This window comes from Thalassophryne amazonica, chromosome 4, assembly GCF_902500255.1.
Source record: "Thalassophryne amazonica chromosome 4, fThaAma1.1, whole genome shotgun sequence".
NCBI lineage: Eukaryota > Metazoa > Chordata > Actinopteri > Batrachoidiformes > Batrachoididae > Thalassophryne > Thalassophryne amazonica.
In genome coordinates this window covers 41,140,227-41,164,282 of record NC_047106.1, presented here as the reverse complement: position 1 = coordinate 41,164,282, position 24,056 = coordinate 41,140,227, and the positions used below count along the sequence as shown (strand labels likewise).

Sequence of the window (24,056 nt, the reverse complement as noted above, 5' to 3'; positions counted from 1 at the left end):
ACATGTTCCAATACCAAGGGTGTCTCGTCTTAACCAGGATCACGGTGTCCTGTCAGCTGTCTTCCTTCAAGGAGGTGACCAATGCTTGCTCTGGAGCAGTTCATGCTCCTCTGTTCTTTGGTGCACATGACTCCAGTCTGTCATGCCTCTGATGAAAGTGCTTGGATCATTGGGCTTGCTAAAAGCAAGGCAAGCAAAACAAAATAAAGCATGGCCTTGACCACAATAAGTCACCCATTTCCATGCCGTGTCGTCCGTTCTCGTGAAGAGCCTCTGGACGACAGGGTTTGTGGCATCCTGTTCTGGGTGAAACTTAAAGAATTCTTGCCTCTTTGTGGAATGAGGGTGGCAAAAATAGTCTCCAGCTGCCTGATCTCCCTGTGACTCCCCCACTCCTATTTCAACAATCTGACTTGACTAAACACAGAGAAAGAGAGAAAGGCAGGAATGTTAATTTCACTCATGCTATTTCTCTGGTCATCCATTTCGCCAAAGCAATGTTTCACTAATATTCCATGATGATAATAACTGTAACCTGTAACACCTGCAAACTAACTTTACGAGGAGCTAAAATAACACTGTAAATTGGACACCAAACCTACTCATTGCATTATTTGAAAATATAGGCTATAAAGGCAATTCTCTCTCTCTCTCTCTCTCTCTCTCTCTCTCTCTCTCTCTCTCTCTCTCTCTCTCTCTCTCTCTCTCTCTCTCTCTCTCTCACATACACACACACACTGAAAATGCATGCAGAAAAGTGTGCATGCTACCTTGTAGGCTGCCTAACACACATAGCCCTCCACTATCTCTACATCAAACGTCCCTCTTCATCCCTCGGCTACTTCTTACCGGGCTGACAATAGCTATTCTGACCTCCTCCACAGTCTGTCCCTGGGTCACGTCTCTCTCCTCTTCTGAATCCCCCTGAATAGTTAATTATTCTCCTTCCTTATCCGGCCCTGCATCATCGAACGTGTGCTGTCAAAACGTTTGGCACATTTTGCTGCGTGCACTTGTAGAGTTTTTAGCCTTTTTTCCTCACAGCTTTTCTGCGGCACTCTTGCGCTTTTGTGGTTTATCAATTTCCACTCACTTCTCTCCAACTTCGGTCAGCTGAAATGGCAAAATTTAATAACCTTGGTCAAGGGGGAGGGACCGGCCGAGGAGGGCTCTCTCTCTCACACACACACACACACACACACACACACACACACACACACACACACACACACACACACACACACACACACACACACACACACACACATCTTCAACTGCTTAATCCAATTAAGGGTCGCGGGGGTCGGAGCCTGTGCTAGCAGTCATAGAGCGTGAGGTGGTGTACACCCTGGACAGGACACCAGTCTGTCGCAGGGCCACATATCGACAAACAAACACATTCACACCTGCACGCACATGCAGACAATATAAAGTTTCCAAACCGCCTAACCTGTGTGTCTTTTGAACGTGGGAGGAAGCCGGAGCACCCAGAGAGAATCCACACAAACACAGGGAGAACACTCAAACTCCACACGGAAAGGCCACAGGTGGGAATCAAACCCATGACCTTCTCCCTGTGAGGCAACAGTGCTCACCACTAAGCCACTGTGCTACCCAGCAAGGAGGGCTGGGAGATTGAATTGGAGTAGCCCAATGCAATGATTTATAATATAGTTTTTTGCTTAAATGATCACAGCGCATAATTGTGGGTTGGCCCACTGGGCATTGCCCGGTACGCCAGATGGCCTATCCATGCTTGGCCCAACCTGTCAGCTATTAACTAAATAAAAATAAAATAAACATAAGGTTACACAGATTTTTTGTAATTATAACAATAATTAATGTAAAACACATTTTACATACACACATTGCTGCTGTATAATTGAGCCTGTTACATATTTACAAATTAATAATTTGCTCTGGAATGTAAATAACTATCATTTGATGACGATTGGGCTCCTTATGTAGATTCTACTTTTTTAAACTAAAATCTTTATACAGGTTCAGTCCATTAGAAGACAGTAGTGTATCACTGTTAGCACACTGAGAGAGAGTGAAGCACACAGTATGCTTCAGTGGAAAAAGTGTGCATGCATTTTCAGTGGCCCCGATGAGTGGGTTGGACAGAACAGCCTGTGCTCACTCTACGGGTCATATTAGATGAGGACACTATTCAGGTTGTTAGACACATTTAGCAATTTGAGGGATGGGCAATAAAACCATAATGACAATACGCTTTGGACATTCATACTCGATATGGACAGATCTAACAGTCTATTACACGGCAGAAATAAACATGAGTACATCTGCAGTTTTACGTCAGAGTGCACAATCATTTCGTATTGCAAAGGATTGGTAATGGGAAATGCTTCAAAAATGACTTATTGGTTGGGGGTTTGAGCTGGCACAGGGCACAAAAAGTAAATGTGAAAGTGAGAAAGTGGATATGCGTCATAGTCTAAAGCTGAGGAAATTGTTGACAAATAAAGATAATCTAACAAAGTTGATACTGTTCTTATAGCAGGATACACAAGTAAAGATATGTTGGCTCCATTGTGTGAAGAGAGATTATAAAAAATTTTACCATTCTGACATCCACGTCAAGCAACCGGTAAGGAGAAAGCTATAGAGGAAGCCGGGGCACAGTGGATCAGAAATGTTGTTTTGTGGCAGCATAAACACATTATGCATAGGTTTAGGTCATTCTTATAAACAGTAAAGTTATTGTTTATAAGGCTGTGTTATTTTTGTCTCCCAAGTGTAATTTACAGGTGTTTAAAATTGATTTTAAAATTTTTTATTCACTGTGCCCTGGACACTAATTCACGAGGCACAGTGAATCAACTTACAATATAATGAAAAACACACTAGTATTTAATAATTTCTTCAAAATGATTAAATATATGCTGATGCATATACAAACTATAATCCAGTAAACCAGCTATGTAATGTGTGAGTGTCTTATATAGTGATATAAGTCCTTTAGAAACTATTATAAATACAACTGTCAGAATTTCTGTTCAAACGTGAAATCAGTTGTTTATATACACAAATTATAGAAATAATTCATGGAAAAATAAATGTATAAGCTTCAACAAGTAATATTTGTCATCCACTTGATAGTGGGACTTAGTAAATCACTTTCTAGACTGATTCACTGTGCCCCGGGTGCATGTGACACACACTAGTCATGTTATCAAATAGCTGATAGTCTGGAGAAGACAACACATGCTCTTCAGTTGGATGGGGTAGTCTTCTAACTAATAATTTTTTAGGCCACCTTTCCTCTGTTGTGAGAAATAAATACAAAGACGCTGACATCCACAAAATTTACTTTTGATAGGAAAAAACTGACTTCACTTGCCACTTAGTTTTACCCTTAATGTATCAGAAAACAAAACACTAATTTATAAGGGAGATGTCTTTATGCATAAAAATATGGCATAACTACTGCAAATATATACAGTATGTAGTTTTGCAGATATAGCTACTGATTCACCGTGCCCCATGATTCACCGTGTCCCAGTTTCCCCTATACCTTCTACCCTGACTTTTCACAATAAAACACCATAGACATGCACTGCTGTTGATCTGGTTTTCGTTATTATTATGACCAACTGTGAAAAAAGTAATGTGAATAAAATATCAACACGGCCCTTATAGAAAACACATATTGTTGCCAAATCTGTCAGAAGCATCACAGCAGGGATTTCTGGCTCCTTTAGACAGTCTTTTGGTGAACTCCTGAATAGCTGACAGAAGGGCAGCAAGTTAAAAGTGAAACCTAGTTTTAAGGTCCCTGACCATCCGCCAAGGAACAGTGCAGGGAACAAGGAAATGAGAGTGGACAGTGCTGGGTTTCACATTTTCACAAGCAACAGCACAGAGATGGCAAGGATGGGAACACCTCGAGCATGGAGTCATCTATTGGCCCCTACAACCTTGTCATTTACGAGAATGTAAAACAAAAAAGTGAAACTCTACAAGTTGCTAAAAAGATGAAAGGGCCGGCTGGTGAACACATGCATGTAGCACAGTCATTAGGACCTCAAATCAGTTTCAGAATGGGTTATCACTGGCTATAAACATGCAGGTTAAGCAAACCCAACTACAATCAGTGCTAATGCTAGCACTAGTATAAGCCAACTCATTACTGCTGTAGCCACGGATATACTGAATGAAGTCAGACAAACCGTTGCTGTTCACTAATGAGATGTTGTTTGATGACATAAGGGATTAATCACTCATCACTCATCTTCAACCGCTTATCTGAGATTGGGTCGCAGGGATAAGGGATTAATCAGTCATTAATAAAAAAAAACAATTCCTGCATGAGAATACTATGTACTTAACCTCGGTTAGCACATACTACTAATTACTACTGTAGTATGTACTAGAACTAAGTGAGCAAGTAGTAAGCGTTTTGCCGGTTGTATACGGTGCTAGTATGTGTATTCAGATGTAGCCAATGTCATGGTTGAACACCAGAATAAGAGTAATCACCATGTTTGCAGCTGTAAAAACAATATTTCTGTAATTACAGTAAAATTCTGTTTCTTTTAACTAATGTCACCTTGCAGTTGCAATTTTCACCTGTCCTGGTTACGAGGTGGTGGCTTCAGGATAAATAGGTTAAGAACACAGCTAGGTCGCATGGCCTGACACTCGCGTAAATCATTCTATTTTGACTTGATTTGAAAGGATTCAATTTTATGTGCAACGTCAAAGAGCCGTGATTGCTGTCACAGAGGACCAAGACAGATTTTATTCTGAATTCACAGAATATCTTTGTCATTAGTTTGTAGTCCTCCTAAATGATACATTCCCAAGAAATAAAAGCCCTGTTTTCAATGATGTCACATTATTGTTTTGATGTTATGTGGAAAATTCAGTAGTAAATCAATGACGGAATCATCGTCTGCTAAAAAGTCAGGGATTTGTTTGCTGTGTATGTTGGCATTGTTTATGTTTGAACCAATCAGAAGTAGTCAGTTTGGTGCGTCATTAACTTTTAATTCTTTGCCACCCGACCTAAATGACTGGGGATATAGTACTGGCAGTGTAATGGTACCTTTAATTTATTTATTTTTATATGCCTCCTGCTGCTGTTACATACTTACAAACTTCCACACTGACAAAGGGTCCAGTGTGGTTCAAATGTTGCCAAAATTTGTATCAAAGACGGTTCTTAATGGATTCAAACTGTTTTCTGTCACTCCAGGTGATCCATGACTACCCCAGCATCCGCCAGGTCAACCTCATTTGCAACACTACTAATTTGGGAGTTGTTGCTCCACTGGGATACAACGGTCTGCTCATACTCAGCTGCACCTTTTATGCCTTCAAGGTACAAATAAAAGTGATTGTGAGGAAAACTATGCTGCTGTTGTAGTTTCTTAAAACCTAAAACTTTGGCCTGGGAGTTAATCACAGCTGTAATATTCTTTTGGGTCATTCTGGGATGAAAAGGTGAAAATAAGAATATCACATCTATACGAGGTCTATTAGAAAAGTATCCAACCTTATTATTTTTTTCAAAAACCATATGGATTTGAATCACGTGTGATTGCATCAGACAAGCTTGAACCCTCGTGCGCATGCGTGAGTTTTTCCACGCCTGTCGGTTGCGTCATTCGCCTGTGAGCAGGCTTTGAGTGAGGAGTGGTCCTGCCCCCTCGGCGGATTTTCATTGCCAGGAAATGGCAGAATGATTTGGGCTTTTTTTCCATCAGAATTTTTTCAGAAACTGTTAGAGACTGGCAGCTGGAAACCATTAGAAAAATGTATCTGGCTTTCGGTGAAAATGTTACGGGCTTGGTAGAGAATAAGGAGTGTTACTGTCGCTTTAAGGATGGCCCCCAGTGGCTGTGGGGCGCGCCACGCTCCGAAGCCGCCATCAACAGGCTGAACGACCATTTCATTTCTAAACGGATGGCTGTCTGGATCTGTGACCATCGTGTGCCATTTCTCTGGTTATCACAAAAGCTGGACATCAAGCATTTTCCGGCAGATTTCACTTTTAACAAGAGATTTTGTCATGGAAAGCCGAGCCGAGGCTTCGCGCGTCACGATGGATTCGCTACTGGAGCGAGACAAAACCACCTCCGTTTTGGTCTCACAGGACGGCTTTGAGATGTCGTTCAGACAGCTGTCGGTGGTTTTTCCATCGAGTGATTATCCGAGAAATTGTGGATGTGCCTGGACATGCCAGAACATGTCCCGTGAGGCTTCATAACGGCGTTGCTTTGCGCCATGTGGCACCGCCGCGATGCGCGGATTTCCTCCGCACGTCTGTCTCAATGTGCCGAAAAAGTGCTGATGTCCACGTCTTTTCACAATTCCTGTGCTAGTCAGACGACGTCCCGGATAAAACACAGCATCCAGTTTGGAAATGAATGGCACATTCCACTGTTACAGGAGTTTTTGTCATGGAAAGAGGAGCAGAGGCTTCGCGCGTTGCGGCGGTGCCGCATGGCACACAGCAACGCCGTGATGAAGCCTCATGGGACATGTTCTGGCATGTCCAGGCACATCCACAATTTCTCGGATAATCACTCGATGGAAAAACCACCAACAGCTGTCTGAACTCCATCTCAAAGCCGTCCTGTGAGACCAAAATGGAGGTGGTTTTGTCTCGCTCCAGTAGCGAATCCATCGTGACACGCGAAGCCTCTGCTCGGCTTTCCATGACAAAATCTCTTGTTAAAAGTGAAATCTGCCGGAAAATGGTTGATGTCCAGCTCTTGTGATAACCAGAGAAATTTCACACAATGGTCACGGATCCAGACAGCCATCCGTTTAGAAATGAAATGGTCGTTCAGCCTGTCGATGGCGGCTTCGGAGCGCGGCACACCCCACAGCCACTGGGGGCCGTCCTTAAAGCGACAGTAACACTCCTTATTCTCTACCAAGCCCGTAACATTTTCACCGAAAGCCAGATAAATTTTTCTAATAGTTTCCAGCTGCCAGTCTCTAACAGTTTCTGAAAAAATTCTGATGGAAAAAAAGTCCAAATCATTCCGCCATTTCCTGGCAATGAAAATCCGCCGAGGGGGCTGGACCACTCCTCACTCAAAGCCTGCTCACAGGCGAATGACGCAACCGACAGGCGTGGAAAAACTCACGCATGCGCACGAGGGTTCAAGCTTGTCTGATGCAATCACACATGATTCAAATCCATATGGTTTTTGAAAAAAATAATAAGGTCGGATACTTTTCTAATAGACCTCGTATATTAAAAGCCAAGAGCCTCTGTGTATGTGTATGTGTGCATACGTGTGTGTACCTTCGAACACGGAGAAACTGGGGAGAGCTGATTTTTGCCGTTTGGTATGTTTATATATTTTGGGTCAAGGATGAACGCCGTAAAAACGGACAGTTGATAGGACTAATATTTTGGGACAGATTAGGGATATTACGTAACAGCAGTGAACAATGGACATTGATAATTACATTCTGGACTCACGCACCATTCCAGCAGGGGGCAATAAATCATCTACTGTATGTATTAAAAGTGAAGTAGCCTCTGTGTACGTGTATGTGTGCATACGTGTGTGTACATTCGAACACAAAGAAACTGGGGAGAGCTGACATTTACCGTTTGGTATGCTAATGCATTTTGGGTTGAGGATGATTGCTGTGAAAACGGAACGTTGATAAGACTCATATTTTAAGAAAAAATTACAGATATTACATAACAACAGTGAACAATGGATGTTGATCATTACATTCTGGACTCACACGCCATTCCAAATCATTATAGAAACTTTGCATAATTTATTACCACCCTTGAAAAATGTCAGCTACCTATTTCATAAACATTACCCAATCTAGAGCCTGTGGATCCCCACGGGTTAGTTTGGATAGACCTAAGATCGCAAAGTTGAAATATTGAAAAACTTTTCACAAAATGTGCTGGAAAGGTTGGAGCTGGATTTTAAAGTGTAACTGCACTTTCTCTTTCATGGCCACTCTGTCCATTATGTGTTTTTTTTAACAAAGACATGGATGAGGCTCAGTCACACAGGTGCACAGCTGTGGCAGGGACACGCTGTGCTTTAAGCAGACAGCGACACAGAGATTATTTCAGCATGATTCAGTTTAGTTAGCGTTAATAATAAAGGAGTGAGGACACTGTACACAGAAGGCTCACATGAGGTTGAATGGTTTGACAATATAAAGCCATCGAGCTCCCACTGCTCAGAACGTTCAATATCTGAGTGGGTGGTTGGATCTCGCAGCTACGGCTGCTTTTATAAGCGCTACGTGCAAGTCACAGCAGAGGAGGAGCCACAGAACTTTTATTAGATAATTTCAAGTGAGTTTTGAGGATTCATTTTTTTAACCAAATGAAAATATATGTATTATTTAGGAAAATAAGTCCATCCATCCATTTTCCACACCTGCCTAATCCAGTTAAGGGTCCCGGGGGGGGGCGGCGCTGGCGCCTATTCCAGCAGTCATGGGGCATGAGGCGTGGTACACCGTGGACAGGACGCCGGTCTATTACAGGACAACATATAGTGCCCTCTAAAAGTATTGGAACATTTGGTGTTTCATAAATTTTAATTTGTTTGACATTTCAAATACAAAAAATACAAAAAAAAACCATCTAAAATTATCTTCCTTAAACTCAAACTGAAAGCGAATCTCTATAACTTGATGTAAATTAATTAAAAATATTGAAGTCAAAATGATGGGTTGCATAATTAATGGGTCCCTTTGGTATAATACCTGTAAATAATCAGTTTTATTGACAGTTTTCTTCAGACAAGTCAGGGGATGGATACATGAACATTTCCAAGTCACTGAGTATGTTTTGGATTTTTTTTTTTTTACATCAATTATGAAGAAATACAAACAGTGTGGCACTCTATGGTAAATCTGTGTGGAGTAGACGATTCTCAAAAACTGAGTAACTGGAAAAGAGTGAGGAAAGCCACCAAAACACCCAGACAACCCAGAAGAAGTTATAGGCTTCTGTGGCTGTGATTGGAGAAATTGTGCACAGTGCATGTTTTGCATTTTGTATCACCAGTTGTACAGCTTCGTGATGAAGTGGTATAGAGGAGGGTTTTCTTTTGCCAAAACATCAAATCTAGGCTTGCATCTCAGATGTGCTTTCTGGCACACTACAGCTGAACTCACTCTCTCACTCTCTCTCTCTCTTTTTTTTTAAAGAAACTCCTCTGTGACTGTCCACCAGAAAGCTATACTACTGGTAATGCAGCAGTTAAATATTGCACTGTGTGCAGTTTCTCCAGTCACAGCCACACATGGGTGTCTTGGTGGCTTCCCTCACTCAGTAACTCAGTAACTTGCACAGTAACTTAGTTTTTGAGAACTGGCTACTTGACACAGATTTACCATACAGCACCATACTGTTTGTCGTTCTTATAAAAGACTGAGGTGAAAGAAGAACACGATATATCCAGCCACTTGGAAATGCTAAAGGATTGTAATTTATTGTCATTTAGAGTTTGATGGCCTGTGTATTATGGGCTGGGACCAGGGGCACTAGACGTTGTAATCAGGCCATATAGAATGTATAGTTCTACAGGCGTCACAGGTCAGTCTATTTTACTGTATGTGTTCAGATGACTTACCATCTTTGAAAATGTGAATTCTCGTTTATGTTTCTTTTCTCTTTCACTATGTGTCTCTCTTCCCAAGACCCGTAATGTTCCTGCTAATTTCAACGAGGCCAAGTACATTGCCTTCACCATGTACACCACCTGCATTATCTGGCTGGCCTTTGTACCCATCTACTTTGGCTCCAACTACAAAATTATCACCATGTGCTTCAGCGTCAGCCTCAGTGCCACTGTGGCTCTGTGCTGCATGTTTGTCCCCAAGGTAAGGCTGAAATCCGCATCAGCTCCTTCACAGTGCGGAATGTAAAGCTGCTGGTAATGATGGCATCTTGAGTGATATCAATTTTCTCAATTGCAGCAACGCTAATTTAATATTAGTATACTCATTGGGTCATAATATTATACTGTACATCTCACAGGTGCAACATTCGCTGCTTACTTGTTTGACGCCCCTTTGTGAAAGTTATTTCTTTGTGATTCAGTGATGGTTCTCAAGACCAGGCACCTAAGTGGCTCTACTCTACTCTTTTCTACTCTCCTATTTTACTCTTCCTTTTTAGATATTTAGATATACCTTTGTATACTGGCATAGTTCCCCCTTAGAATTGGAATATAATATATAAGATATACCTGACTGAATTTTCATATGATTATGTGTGGACTTGACACTTGGTCAAGTCTGTCCAAAACTGAATGACTTTATCCTTGATGACCACACAACCCTTCTGCCATGTTTAACACAATTCAATTCAAATTATTTAGATAGCGCCAAATCACAAGATAAGTTGCCCCAAGACGCTCCACAATGGTAAGGTCTGTCCTTACCACCATCCCCCTGAACAAGCACATTGGCAACCTTCTTAAGGAAAAACTCCCCCAGGAGGTTTTTGGATTGATTTATTCCATATTGCCACCAAACTGTTTGAGTTAAAACACCATCTTGAGTTTAATAGTTCACAGTCACTCAATGTCAAAAGTTATGATTACCAAAAGAATGTTAAGATGTGACTTCATATTACTGTTCCATAATAACCACAAGTATATCTTTAACTAAATTTTTCAGAATAACCATTCTAAATATTGGTTTAATTGGTTGATAAGGTTAGACCTAACTTGTTTGAAGCACCTTGAGGCAACTTTGTTGTGATTTGGCGCCATATAAATGAAAATAAATTGAAATTAAATATCTACTGTATGTAAGCAGCAGGCCAAACTTTGACCTTGGCCTTTGCCCTTGACTGTTGACCAATAAAAAGTAAGTCCCTTTGGCTGCTCCTTTGTTTTGTTTTTTTCACTCAGGGTCACCACAACAGATCCAAGGTTATTCTGCCAATTTTGGACTAAAGTGGATTGAAAAACATGTTATTTTGTTCTAGGGATGGGTATTGATAAGATTTTATCGATATTGACGCCATTATCGATTCTGCTTATCGATGCGATTCCTCACTGATTCCCTTATTGATACCTCTTGTGAATTTTCTGTGTACTAAAAGTAGGCTTTGCAGGTTTTCGATGTCAACAACATTTTAATTTGGTCACTGGATCCTTGATTTCTGGACATAAATAAAAATAAACAAAATCTGTAGTTTTTGTCAAAACCATTTCCTTTCAGACATTTTGGCATGAATGTCTCTCCATGCAAGACGTCTCATTTTGGGAGGAAAAAAATGTTTTGATCGATTGCAGTTTGTTTGTATTACAACATTTGGAAAGAGGTGTCATTTGATTTAAACAGCGTTTCTCTTTGAAGTTATGAATTCGGACTGGACTCTATCGTTCTAACTTGACTCGGCAGAGAGGCACACAGCGTTTGGAGCTGTGTGAACAGAACGGAGGACGATTCTCGCTTCTTTTTCGCAACAAGACAGGAATCCCAGTTAGTGACTTTATCCGCACAAAAGTGACTCACAATTGACATATTCAGCGATGAAAGTGGTGAGAAACAAAAAAAAGCTGTAACCCAAAATTACCCTCCAACACCACCTGCACGAAAATGTTTGAATTCTAGAAGCTCTGAAATGCAATCTGGGACTATTCCAGACAATAAACTGCAGTGAGTGCATTTTGGTGAGAAAAAAAACAACTTTCCTTTTTCAAATAAGATGCAGCAGTTTTCTAGCTTGGCAGATAGTTCTGGAGGAAATCACTGAAGAAGTTAACAAATTGAAAATATGGTTTGACCGAAACAAATTGTCATTAAACTTAAATAAGACAGGGATGGAGTGGAGGTGTATGAGTCACTAGGTGTTCACAGGAAACAGTTATTTATTTCTATATTTATTTATGTTAATTGTTAGTTGATTTTATATTTTCTGTTGTGTTCTTAATGAGGTTCTTTTTGTGTCTTTCTCTAAAACTGTACTGTAGCATTATTACTTATTATTCCTGTTATTATTATTGTTGTTGCTATTGTTATTATTAATATATAAACAAAAATAAATTTAAAAAATATTACAATTTGTAATAGATTTGACTCTTTTACGACAACAAACGCTGAGCCATTAATTAATATGCTTACTGTATGTCGCAGACATGAACAAGCGAAGCTCGTCAGCATCTCACCATGTCATTTAGGTCCTTCAGACTTTATTTTGAGTAAATGCTTCAGGGGAGCATTAGCATGGAAAAAACCCTTTCATCTTCTGGGAGAGCAGAGTCTCCCCAGACTCTCCCCCCCCCCCCCCACCTATTTAAACATTTTTCTTTATTTGCCTCTCACATGCCTACAAAAGCTCCTCGCCATCTAACCATGTCGTTTAGGTCCTTCAAACTTTTTTCAGTAAAATTGTTCTTGGGAGCATAAGCATGACTAAAACCTTTCAGCTTCTGGGGGGGGGGGGGCTTCACACCCCCCAGACCCCCCGCCTTTTTAAGCATTTTCCTTATTTTGCCTTTCAGCTTCTGGAGGGGCTCTGCTCCCCATACTCCCCACCTTTTTAACAATTTTTCCTTTTTTTACTTTTCAGCTGACCCCCCAGTTACAGCCCTCTTAACCCCCTGCCACTTTAAGCATTTTTTTTTAAATGTAGATGTAAATTAATAATCAGAGTTTTCAGCTAGTTGACAGTAGGGCTGTACAATATGGCCAATTTATCGTATCTCAATATTGTCATATAAATTGTCATGTAAATGTCACTTATATACATGCTGTCCATGTTCTTGAGCCGCTTAGGTGGGTAGGGAGAGTTCCCATGAGATAAAAAGCTTTTCAGCCTGCCGTCCCTGGTTCTCAAGACCAGATATACCTTACTGAATTTTCATATCAATATGATATACGATATGACTATGATTTGACACAAAGTGCAGCAACAGTGAAAATGAAACATTCTTAAACAAAAACAGTACCACACTCATTTTGCACTCATCATAAGGTTAGGATACTATGCCCTCCAAAAGTATTGGAACACTTGGAATTTCACACATTTTAATTTGTTTATGCCATTTTAAATACAAAAAATAAAGAATAAAAATTTCTAAATGATCTTACTCAGACTGAAAGCAAATCTCTAAAACTTGATAAAACCTGTACATAATAATCAGTTTTATTGTCAGTTTTCTTTAGACAAGTCAGGAGATGGAAACATGAACATTTCCAAGTCACTGAATGTGTCTTGGACTTTATTTACATCAATTATAAAGAAATACAAAAGTTTCTTTCACCAAAACATCAAATCTAGGCTTTCATCTCAAATGTACTTTCTGTCAAGTTGTAGCTGAACTTTCAGGTCTTCTTTTTAAGAAAATCCTCCTCTACACCACTTCACCAGGAAGCTGGATTTTATATTTTAATTAATTTATATCACGTTGTAGAGATTTGCTTTTAGTTTGAGTTAAGGAAGATAATTTTAGAAAAAGATGTATTTGAAATGGAATAAACAAATTCAAATGTGTGAAATACCAAGTGTTCCAATACTTTTGAGGGCAATTGAGAAACACTGAGGAGCAGCATCTTACATCTCATATATAGTGCAGCAGATAAGAGACTATTTAGAGTGGAATCCTGCAAATGGTGATACAAGCATCAAATTTGGCACAAATAATCCATAGACATGAACTCTTTTGAATTTTCAATAGGCAGTCAGGTAGGGGTCAATTGAAGAATTACACAGGGGTCAAAATTAAAAGATGCTCCAATCATATAGAAAAGTACACCACATTATTTGCCTGATCATAAAAATTCCAAAAAAGGTGTAGTTTTGACAATCTCTGACTGAATGTTATGGAGTTATGAGATAAAAGCAGCAAGAATGGTGACAAAGGTCAGTTTCAGTTTGTACAGTTTGTAAAGTTGCTCAATTAATTTTGCTCCAGCCGTATTTGTCCTGAATTTGATGCTTGTGTCATCATTTGAAGGATTATTTCAGTTATCTGCTGCACTAATAAGCCAACAGAACATGAACCTGCTTCTGTCTGTTAGCTTAAACGTGTATATAAGGTGACCCAAATTAAAGGAGAAATGCTGCTTTTACCAACCTGGACCTCATTTCTGGCATAAAATACGGTCGTTTACTCACCATTATAAGTTTGGTGTGATTAGAAGTCCATAGTTCAAATGACATGTTCAGTTCAGATCTGAAGCAAACATTTTTCTTCTTCTACTGAGGTGGATTAGAACTTTTTGTGGTAGTAGAGAAGCTTGAATCTTCGACTGGACTGGGTTGCTTGACGCGAGGACGTTTCGCTTCAAATCGCAGAAGCTTCCTCAGCTAAAATTCTTGCTCTGGAAGTCTGACTTCTGTCTGACTCTTGTCTTGTCTAATTAGCGCTGTTGTTTAGTCACTAGGCTATAGCAGTCTGCCTCTCAGTAGGAGGGGTCTGGTTAGGTTTAAAACTCCAGCTTTTGTTGGCTTCTGTTTATTCGTCTCTACAGGAGTCAGACAGAAGTCAGACTTCCAGAGCAAGAATTTTAGCTGAGGAAGCTTCTGCGATTTGAAGCGAAACGTCCTCGCGTCAAGCAACCCAGTCCAGTCGAAGATTCAAGCTTCTCTACTATGGAAACCACCAGGACAACTGAGAGCCTACACAGAAACCTTTTGTGGTACATAGCACTAACTACTGGACAGGAGGAACCTAGCAGTCAATGTGACTCACTGATTTGAAAATGCAGGTCTTTCAACTGGACGTGTGGTGCCATGACATGTCAATCATCTGTGTCCAATCAGATTTCAGGAGAGTCCATTGAAACCCCGGCCTCTGCTCTAGCTCCACCCATGCCAGGAAGTGTTCAACATTGGACATTTCCTGTTTCACTGTGACTGAGAATTTGATACTTCCTGTTTGAGTGTGAGCTTGCCACTGAGTTCCCGCGAGATTCCATGGGATCTCGTCTGTCAATCCAGGAAGTGTTTGACATTTGAACATTTCCTGTTTTACTGTGGATTTGAATTTTGGTACTTCCTGTTTAGGACGCCCTGTACCATGAGTGAGCTTCACGCCGCTGCGCAATGCTTTGCTCATATTATACAGAAAACAGATGCACACAAATGTGCTGAGATGTGAACTGCTTAATGCCAACTTTAACATTGAAAATGCCATAGACATGCTAACGCGTTAGCATCGGCCCCGTTTTTAAGTTATAAAATACATCTATCAACTGTTTCAGAAGACCATAACATGTTGGTTTAACATAAAAAAATGTACAATAAACTGCAGTGAGTGCAGCATCCAGTAGTATTCTGCCATTACTAGGATGCAGCAGTTTTATAGTTTGGCAGATAGTTCTGGAGGAGATCACTGAAGAAATTAATAAATTGAAAATATGGTTTGACTGAAACAAATTGTCATTAAACTTAAATAAGACAGGGATGAAGTGGAGGCGTGAGAGTCACTAGGTTTTCACAGGAAACTGATTTATTTCTTTATTTATTTAATTATGTTCATTGTTAGTTGGTTTTTAGTGAGGAAAAATTAAGATAAAGTGAAATAAAGCAAAGAACCAATGAAGCAGTGGGTCGGATCAATGCTTCATTGCTTCAAGCTTCAAAGAAGAGCCGCGCTGCAGAAACGGTTGATTACAAACCCTGCAGGGGTTCTGTAATCAACATAGAGGCATGATCATTTCCCCGACAAACACCCACAAAAACAATGGCCGCTCTGAAGGACCGATAAGGGAATCGTTAAGCAAAAAAGCTATTGATGTCAGTGGATCGAATCAGTTCTTAACAATACCCGGAAAGAACTGATTCTCGATTCCCAACCCTATTTTGTTCGCACACAGACTAACAGACCACAGCGCTGAAAACAATAACTCCACATGCACTATCACTGTGCACAGGTGAGATTTACCATAACATGCACAGGTTTAAGAAAATAGAAGCAGACTTGGGCTACGATCACAGTGTGCGGTCTTTTCAGGTACAAACATGGTTTTGGTGGAATAAATTTCATGTCAGTACATGTGCCTGAATATTTCCTGCTGTTTACTGCATCCATAACCAAGAGAAAGGCTCTACAGTCTGCACGTACCGACCCTGACACTGCAGCAAAAGTTCTTTTGGTGTGTTAATAATGGGGGGGTTTAACTCTATTTTATACATATCTGACAGGAACAATGTCATAGATTGTAAAAAAGCAGCAGAGGTACTTTGTCCGAATGAAAAGTGAGTGCCTCAGCAAAATTATTTGGGGGAAAATATGCATTTGGTGCAAATATATGCCATGCACGGATTTATTGAAGAACATCTTATTTGTAGTAGTTTGCTATTGTGTGGAAGTTTGCACATTTTGAAAATGCACACGAAGCTGCAGACCCTTAATTTGAGTTTCGTACTAAATTAAAAGAAAAAAAGGGTCACATTAAATAACGCATATCCCAATTTACCATTTTAGGTGTACATCATTCTGGCCAAACCAGAACGTAACGTGCGCAGTGCCTTTACCACGAGCACTGTGGTACGGATGCACGTGGGTGATGGCAAGTCATCGTCGGCTGCCAGCCGCTCTTCGAGTCTGGTGAACCTTTGGAAACGTCGGGGTTCCACTGCAGAGACCCTGAGGTATGTGTGTGCTGCCCGGGTTAATGCCGGTTTACTCCTCAGTTACAAAACAAGAAATGATTTCTGCAGTGGCTCAGGGAGTGTGGTGTGTTTGTGTACGACCTGTTAAAGATTTATTACCTGCCCTCCGAGTCCGCCTGCCTGTTCTTCTGACCCCAACATGAACTGCAGACAATTGCCTAATGGAGACATGTCAGCAAAAGACACAGAGGGGAAAGGAGGATAGCTAAGGAGAAAAAAGGAGAGAATCATGGGAGAGGAAAAGAATGTAAATGACAAAATAAGGAGAGGAAAGACTCGAGGCATAGTGCCAAGAGGTGAGATATGACGGTTTTCCCGCCCAGTTTACGGCAGTCCATGTGTGACACCTAGAGAGCTGTCATCATGCCCATGAAATAATACCCCCTGCTCTGTCATATTAGTTGCTTGCATGTATTATACTATACTAGCACATTGCCTGTGGGGATCCATGGGCTCTAAATTGGGTAGTGTTTATAAATTAATTAGCTAATATTTTTGAAGGGTGGTAATAAATTATGCAGCGTTTCTATAATGATTTTAATTGAAGGTACAGGAAATTAAAATCAATCAATCAATCAATTTTTTTATATAGCGCCAAATCACAACAAACAGTTGCCCCAAGGCGCTTTATATTGTAAGGCAAGGCCATACAATAATTATGTAAAACCGCAACGGTCAAAACGACCCCCTGTGAGCAAGCACTTGGCTACAGTGGGAAGGAAAAACTCCCTTTTAACAGGAAGAAACCTCCAGCAGAACCAGGCTCAGGGAGGGGCAGTCTTCTGCTGGGACTGGTTGGGGCTGAGGGAGAGAACCAGGAAAAAGACATGCTGTGGAGGGGAGCAGAGATCGATCACTAATGATTAAATGCAGAGTGGTGCATACAGAGCAAAAAGAGAAAGAAACAATGCATCATGGGAACCCCCCAGCAGTCTACGTCTATAGCAGCATAACTAAGGGATGGTTCAGGGTCACCTGATCCAGCCCTAACTATAAGCTTTAGCAAAAAGGAAAGTTTTAAGCCTAATCTTAAAAGTAGAGAGGGTGTCTGTCTCCCTGATCTGAATTGGGAGCTGGTTCCACAGGAGAGGAGCCTGAAAGCTGAAGGCTCTGCCTCCCATTCTACTCTTACAAACCCTAGGAACTACAAGTAAGCCTGCAGTCTGAGAGCGAAGCGCTCTATTGGGGTGATATGGTACTACGAGGTCCCTAAGATAAGATGGGACCTGATTATTCAAAACCTTATAAGTAAGAAGAAGAATTTTAAATTCTATTCTAGAACTAACAGGAAGCCAATGAAGAGAGGCCAATATGGGTGATATATGCTCTCTCCTTCTAGTCCCCGTCAGTACTCTAGCTGCAGCATTTTGAATTAACTGAAGGCTTTTTAGGGAACTTTTAGGACAACCTGATAAAAATGAGAACGTTTTGTGAAAAATTATATATATTATTTGGCAATCGTAGTGGATGTCACGTTTTACAACTGGCAAGGTTGAAATATTTCCTTTGATCAGAGCTTGTGTAGTTACTAGGGACAATGGATGTCAACGTCCATTGTTCACTGTTTTTTATCTAATGTCCCTAATTTCACCAAAAATCTTAGTCCTATCAACTTTCCTTTTTCACGGTGTTCATCCTTGACCCAAAATACATAAGCATAACAAATGCCAGCTCTCCATAGTTTCTCCATGATCAAAGTTACATAAACATGCATACATGTACACAGAGACCATTTGGCTTTTAATATATAGATGATGATTTACCGCCCCCTGCTGGAATGGAATTTAATTATCAACGTCCATTGTTCACCGTTGTTAGCTAAAATTCCTAATTTCTGCAAAAAATTGTCCTATCAATGTTCCATTTTCGTGGTATTCATCCTTTACCCAAAATACATAAGCATACTAAACGGAAAATGTCAGCTCTCCCCAGTTTCTCCGTGATCAAAGCCATACACACAGGCCACTTTACATTTAATAATATATAGATACTGCTGGTAGTAAATGCTGATAAAACACCTGAATTAATAAACTGGTCAACTGCTGTAAAAGTAATTGACAAATATAATTAAAAACATCTGTCTTTGAAGACATAAGAATGGAATTATTTTCTGTTTCAATGTTTTTTCAGAATTTTCTGTTCTGTTTCTGTTTCAACAATGTTTCTCAATGTTCAATTGCAAGGAATTTAGGGATTCCATCATCTACAGTCCATAATATAATCAGAAGATTCAGAGAATCTGGAGAACTTTCTACATGTAAGCGGCAAAGACGAAAACCATCATTGAATGCCCGTGACCTTCTATCCCTCAGGCGGCACTACATTAAAAACCAAGATCATTGTGTAAAGGATCTTACCGCGTGGGCTCAGGAACACTTCAGAAAACCATTTTCGGTTAACATAGTTCATCGATACATCTACAAGTGCAAGTTACAACTCTACCATGCAAAGCGAAAGCCATACATCAACAACATCCAGAAACACCACCGCCTTCTCTGGGCCTGAGCTCATTTGAAATGAACGGACGCAAAGTGGAAAAGTGTGCTGTGGTGTGATGAGTCCACATTTCAAATTGTTTTTGCAAATCATGGACATCATGTCCTCTGGACAAAAGAGGAAATAGACCATCCAGATTGTTACCAGCGCAAAGTTCAAAAGCCAACATCTGTGATGGTATGGGGGTGTGTTAGTGCCCAAGACATGGGCAACTTACACATCTGTGATGGCACCATCAATGCTGAAAGGTACATCCAGGTTTTGCAGCAACAGAGATGTTCCTGCTTATTTCAGCAAGACAATGCCAATCCACATTCTGCAGGTGTTACAACCGCGTGGCTTTGTAGTAAAAGAGTGCGGGTCCTAGACTGGCCTGCCTGCAGTCCAGATCTGTTGCCCATTGAAAATGTGTGGTGCATAATGAAGCGCAAAATACGACCATGGAGACCTCAGACTGTTGAACAACTGAAGTCGTACATCAAGTAAGAATGGGAAAGAATTCCACCTACAAAGCTTCAACAATTAGTGTCCTCAGTTCCCAAACACTTATTGAGTGTTGTTAGAAGGAAAGGTGATGTACACAGGCATCCATTTCAAAATGAGCAAATATTTGCACAAAACAGTAAAGTAAAAGATAAAGTTTATCAGTTTGGACATTAAATATCTTGTCTTTGTGGTGTATTCAGATGAATATAGGTTGAAGACGATTTGTAAATCATTGTATTCTGTTTTTATTTATATTTTACACAACGTCCCAACTTCGTTGGAATTGGGGTTGTACTGTCAACTGTGGGTCCTTATATGTAGACAGGTGTGTGCTTTTCCAAATCATGTTCAATCAACTGAATTTACCCCAGGTGGACTCCAGTTAAGCTGTAGAAACGTTGCAAGGATGTTCAGTGGAAACAGGATGCACCAGAACTCAGTTTTGAGCTTCATGGCTCTGAATACTTATGTACATATAATTTCTTAGGTGTTATTATTATTATTATTATTATTATTTAATAAATTTGCACAAATCTTAAAAAAAGCTTTTTTCACATTGTCATTATTGGGTACTGTGTGTAGAATTTTGAGGAAAAAAAATTAATTTTATCCATTTTGGATTGAGGCTGTAACATTAAAAACATGTGGAAAAAGTGCAGCACTGTGAGTACTTTCTGGATACACTGTACAGTTTGATTCATCAATTAAACACAACATTCCAGTCATCTCCCCTTGGTGATGTCAGAATTATTATTATTAGTTTTTACCGTGCACATGTTCATATGGTGTGCTACTACTGTGTGACATTTCGTTCTAATCCACCAAATGGTTTACAGATTTATTCTTCTAATTTTCATGGAGGACAAGCGGTCAGGGTGAATCCTACATACCCCCCCCCCCCCAACTTTTGTTTGCAGGGGATATAACAACGTGTTCAAAAAGACACAGAGGTACTGATGTGCTGCCACTTACTGAGAAAGAAGAAAGGGGAAAAAAAGAAGAGGAACATGTTTTCATTTGTCAGTAGGTTACTCTATCTCACCCCGCTTGGCAAGCGAGATTTCAATCGCGCTCTTCTAAGAAATGTCAGGAGTGTTTCCAGCTTTTTTTATTCCTCCCTTCCCCTCTCCATCTCTGTACCTCCTGTCGTCTTCAGTGGGTGGTGGTAATTGGCAGGGCTGTCTGTCTTCTCGCTGCTGTGCTGGAAGCTGCTGCCTTTGAGATGCAACCACTGTGTTTGAACAGATGCACGCATGAAGCGGGCGGACCAATGGGAGCATGAATAAATAGTATGGAAAAGAAAGAGTTATTTGACTTTTTGGACACCCGGTCCGCTCTCGGCACACAGCCACAGAGGTGGATGTGGAAGAAGAGATCAGCCGAATTCTCCTGTCGTTCTTCTGCCTTTCAGGGAATCCATGGCGCCGACAACACAGCCGCGCAGTTGCTGGTCGACGTGCTCTGTGTGTGTGTGTGTGTGTGTGTGTGTGTGTGTGTGTGTGTGTGTGTGTGTGTGTGTGTGTGTGTGTGTGTGTGTGTGTGTGTGTGTGTGTGTGTGTGTGTGTGTGTGTGGAGGGGGTGAGGGGCAGGTCTCCGGGGACGTCTGAGCTCCTGAAAAGCCACCATGGTGTAGAGTTTTAATCACAAGTTCCACTCCAGATGAATCAAACTAATTAAACTGACAAAAGCATGAGAGGAAGGGGGGAAAATTAGGGAAGCAGGGGACGGCATGCTTTGACTGATACGAAACAGTGAAAATTGTTTAAAAAAAAACTAAGATAAAAAGCAGCATGAAAGCGGCAGAAAAACCTGACAGAGAGAGAGAGTGGGTGTGTGAGAGAGAGAGAGGAGCATGCTGGGTAAAAATAGAATAGAAATCTAATTTTATTGAAATTACTCAGCAATATGGAGTCAAACTAATTTTTTCTGGTTGAGTCAACACTCTGTTTGACTGTGTTTGTGTCTATAAACTGCATTAGTCTTCTCAGATAATGAAATGGAATTAATAATGAACAAGTGCAGTTTAATTTCCTCAATCTGTTTATTGCAGCAGAGTTGCCGTAAGCCAAACGTGCCACGAATATTTGTTTTCCTCAAAAAGCTGGTGGATGAGATGCTATTAGGTTTCTCTCATTGGTATAACGTGGGATTTTCATTATCAGCAAATGAATTATTAAAACAAAGACAGCCAGTTGATGAAACGATAATAAACACAAGGTTTGGGTGACTTCCAACTTTGTAATTCAAATTTTAGTCAACATTTTCAGTGTTCTGCTGTATAAAACAAGAAAGGGCACTAAGAACATTAGCAGAGAGTATAACACCCACACCTTACATGTCTGTATTGTCTTGTGTTGATGTTTCATCATGCACACTTTGTTAAAAAGAAAAAATAATAATTCTGTTATATAGATACAGTGTTATTGTTGTCCTGGGGTGATCCTCAATCATTCCTTCAAATGAGATTAACAGGACCGAAGACAAAACCTCCAGCACTGCAGGGACGCACAGGGTGTAAACAGAAGCTCCTTTGATTAAAGTTACAGCACGCAAGATTGCAAGATAGAATTTTCAACATTCAGTCGTTTTCTCTCATGCAGTTACAGGTGCCTCAGGATTATCATCGCAGAGTGTGTTCAGATTATTCCTGTTAATTTGAAATGCCATAAATGCCATATTATGAGATCTTGCACAATAATTTATGGAAGCAAAAGAGCTAAGATGACATCAAATAGAATTGTTCACTGCAAAATTAAGTTTGTTTCTTTGTTTTCGGTTTCTCCCTTTTTGCTCAGGATTTCCACAGCAGATCGGACATGGATCTGCATGTTGATTTGGCACAAGTTTACACCAGATGGTCTTCCTGATGCAACTCCACATTATATGTGGAATGGGCACTTGAGTTAGTCTACAAATCACTGCTCATGCTCACAGTAAATCTCAATAATTAAAGAACGTAGAAACGGTATATAAATTAATAAAATACACAGGCACTGAATAACAGTGGACTGTTCAGACAAAAAATAACGGCTTGCAAGAAGCCCACAGTTAAAACAAATAGTTTTTTTTTTTCAAGATGAGCATTGGCTACACATACATGGAGAGAACAATATGCTCATTGTTAAAAAGTCTTCTGTATGTAGACCCAATTTCAAAGGTGAGGAGAACATTAGCATAGTCCATTTAAAAAACAAAGTGTAAAATAGTCTTCTTCTTTTAGCTGTTCCCGTTAGAGGTCATCACAGCAGATCAATCATTTACATCTCACCCTGTCCTCTGTAACTTCCTCTGGCACTCCACCCATCTGCATGTCCTCCCTCAGCACATCCATAAACCTCCTCTTTGTCCTCCCTCTTCTCCTTCTGCCTGGTGGCTCCATCTTCAGCATCCTTCTCCCTGTATACCCTGAGTCCCTCCTCTGCACATGTCCAAACTGTTGTGAAAGTGTAGTGACACGGACCCACAACAGGGGGCGTAAATGAACGGACAATGAAAGAGTCGAATATGAACACTTTACTGTTGTGAATGAGCACAACCACAACACAGAGGAATGTGAAATTTTGCAGACAGTCAATCACAAGGGTGACGTGTGGGCAGGCTCGAGGATAGAAGACGTCTGTCCTGAGATGAACCGGAACCACACGATTTCCTCCGCCACCGAACCCGGAGAATACCGGAGCCGCCAAGTCCCAAGTCCCCAGGTGGCCACCATCTTAGAAGGTCAGATCTGGTACTGCTGGCAGGGAGCAGAGACAATAAGATATGGGTGTGTGCACACCCAGTAACAACAACGGTGGGAATTCCACCTCCACCTCTAACACACACTCGTGCAGCTCCTGTCTAACCACTTATCTGGTAGAGGTGTGAAGCGAAGCTGTCGCTGATCACACCAAACGCCAGTCTCTCAGATAAGGAACACCACAGGAAAGTGGCTGCAAAAAGAGTTCAGACTGACACACAGTTTACTTTAAGGCTGAGAATATTACCTGAACGGTTCAACGATATCTCGGCAATGAGGTGGAGAAGACGTCCGGGTTTTATGGAGTGAGATGATGAAGCATGGATAGGTGACAGCTGTCAAGAGATAATGAGTGACAGCTGTCACCCCCGGCTGTGTCCGTGGCGGCAGCGCCCTCTCGTGCCTGAAGCCCGCACTTCAGGCAGGGCGCCCTCTGGTGGTGGGCCAGCAGTACCTCCTCTTCTGGCGGCCCACACAACAGGACCCCCCCCCTCAACGGGCGCCCGACCAGGTTTATCGGGGTGTCGACGGTAGAAATCGGCCAGGAGGGCTGGATCCAGGATGAAGCTCCTCTTCACCCAGGAGCGTTCTTCGGGTCCATACCCCTCCCAGTCCACCAGATATTGGAACCCCCGGCCCATTCGACGGACGTCCAGGAGCCGGCGCACTGTCCAGGCCGGCGCCCCGTCAATGATCCGGGCAGGAGGCGGCGCCGGACCGGGAGCA

General features: G+C 41.1%; 1 protein-coding gene across 3 annotated transcripts in view; it reads left to right on the top strand.

The window, feature by feature from the left end:
- The window catches only part of grm5b (glutamate receptor, metabotropic 5b), a 310,360-nt gene that overhangs the window by 274,282 nt on the left and 12,022 nt on the right, over positions 1 to 24,056 (top strand). For all 3 annotated transcript variants that reach the window (XM_034167750.1, XM_034167749.1, XM_034167751.1), the window contains exons 15-17: positions 5,222 to 5,347; positions 9,673 to 9,855; positions 16,422 to 16,588. In XM_034167750.1, coding sequence (XP_034023641.1) covers positions 5,222 to 5,347; positions 9,673 to 9,855; positions 16,422 to 16,588 — 476 coding nt within the window. The remainder of the gene's footprint in view (positions 1 to 5,221; positions 5,348 to 9,672; positions 9,856 to 16,421; positions 16,589 to 24,056) is intronic.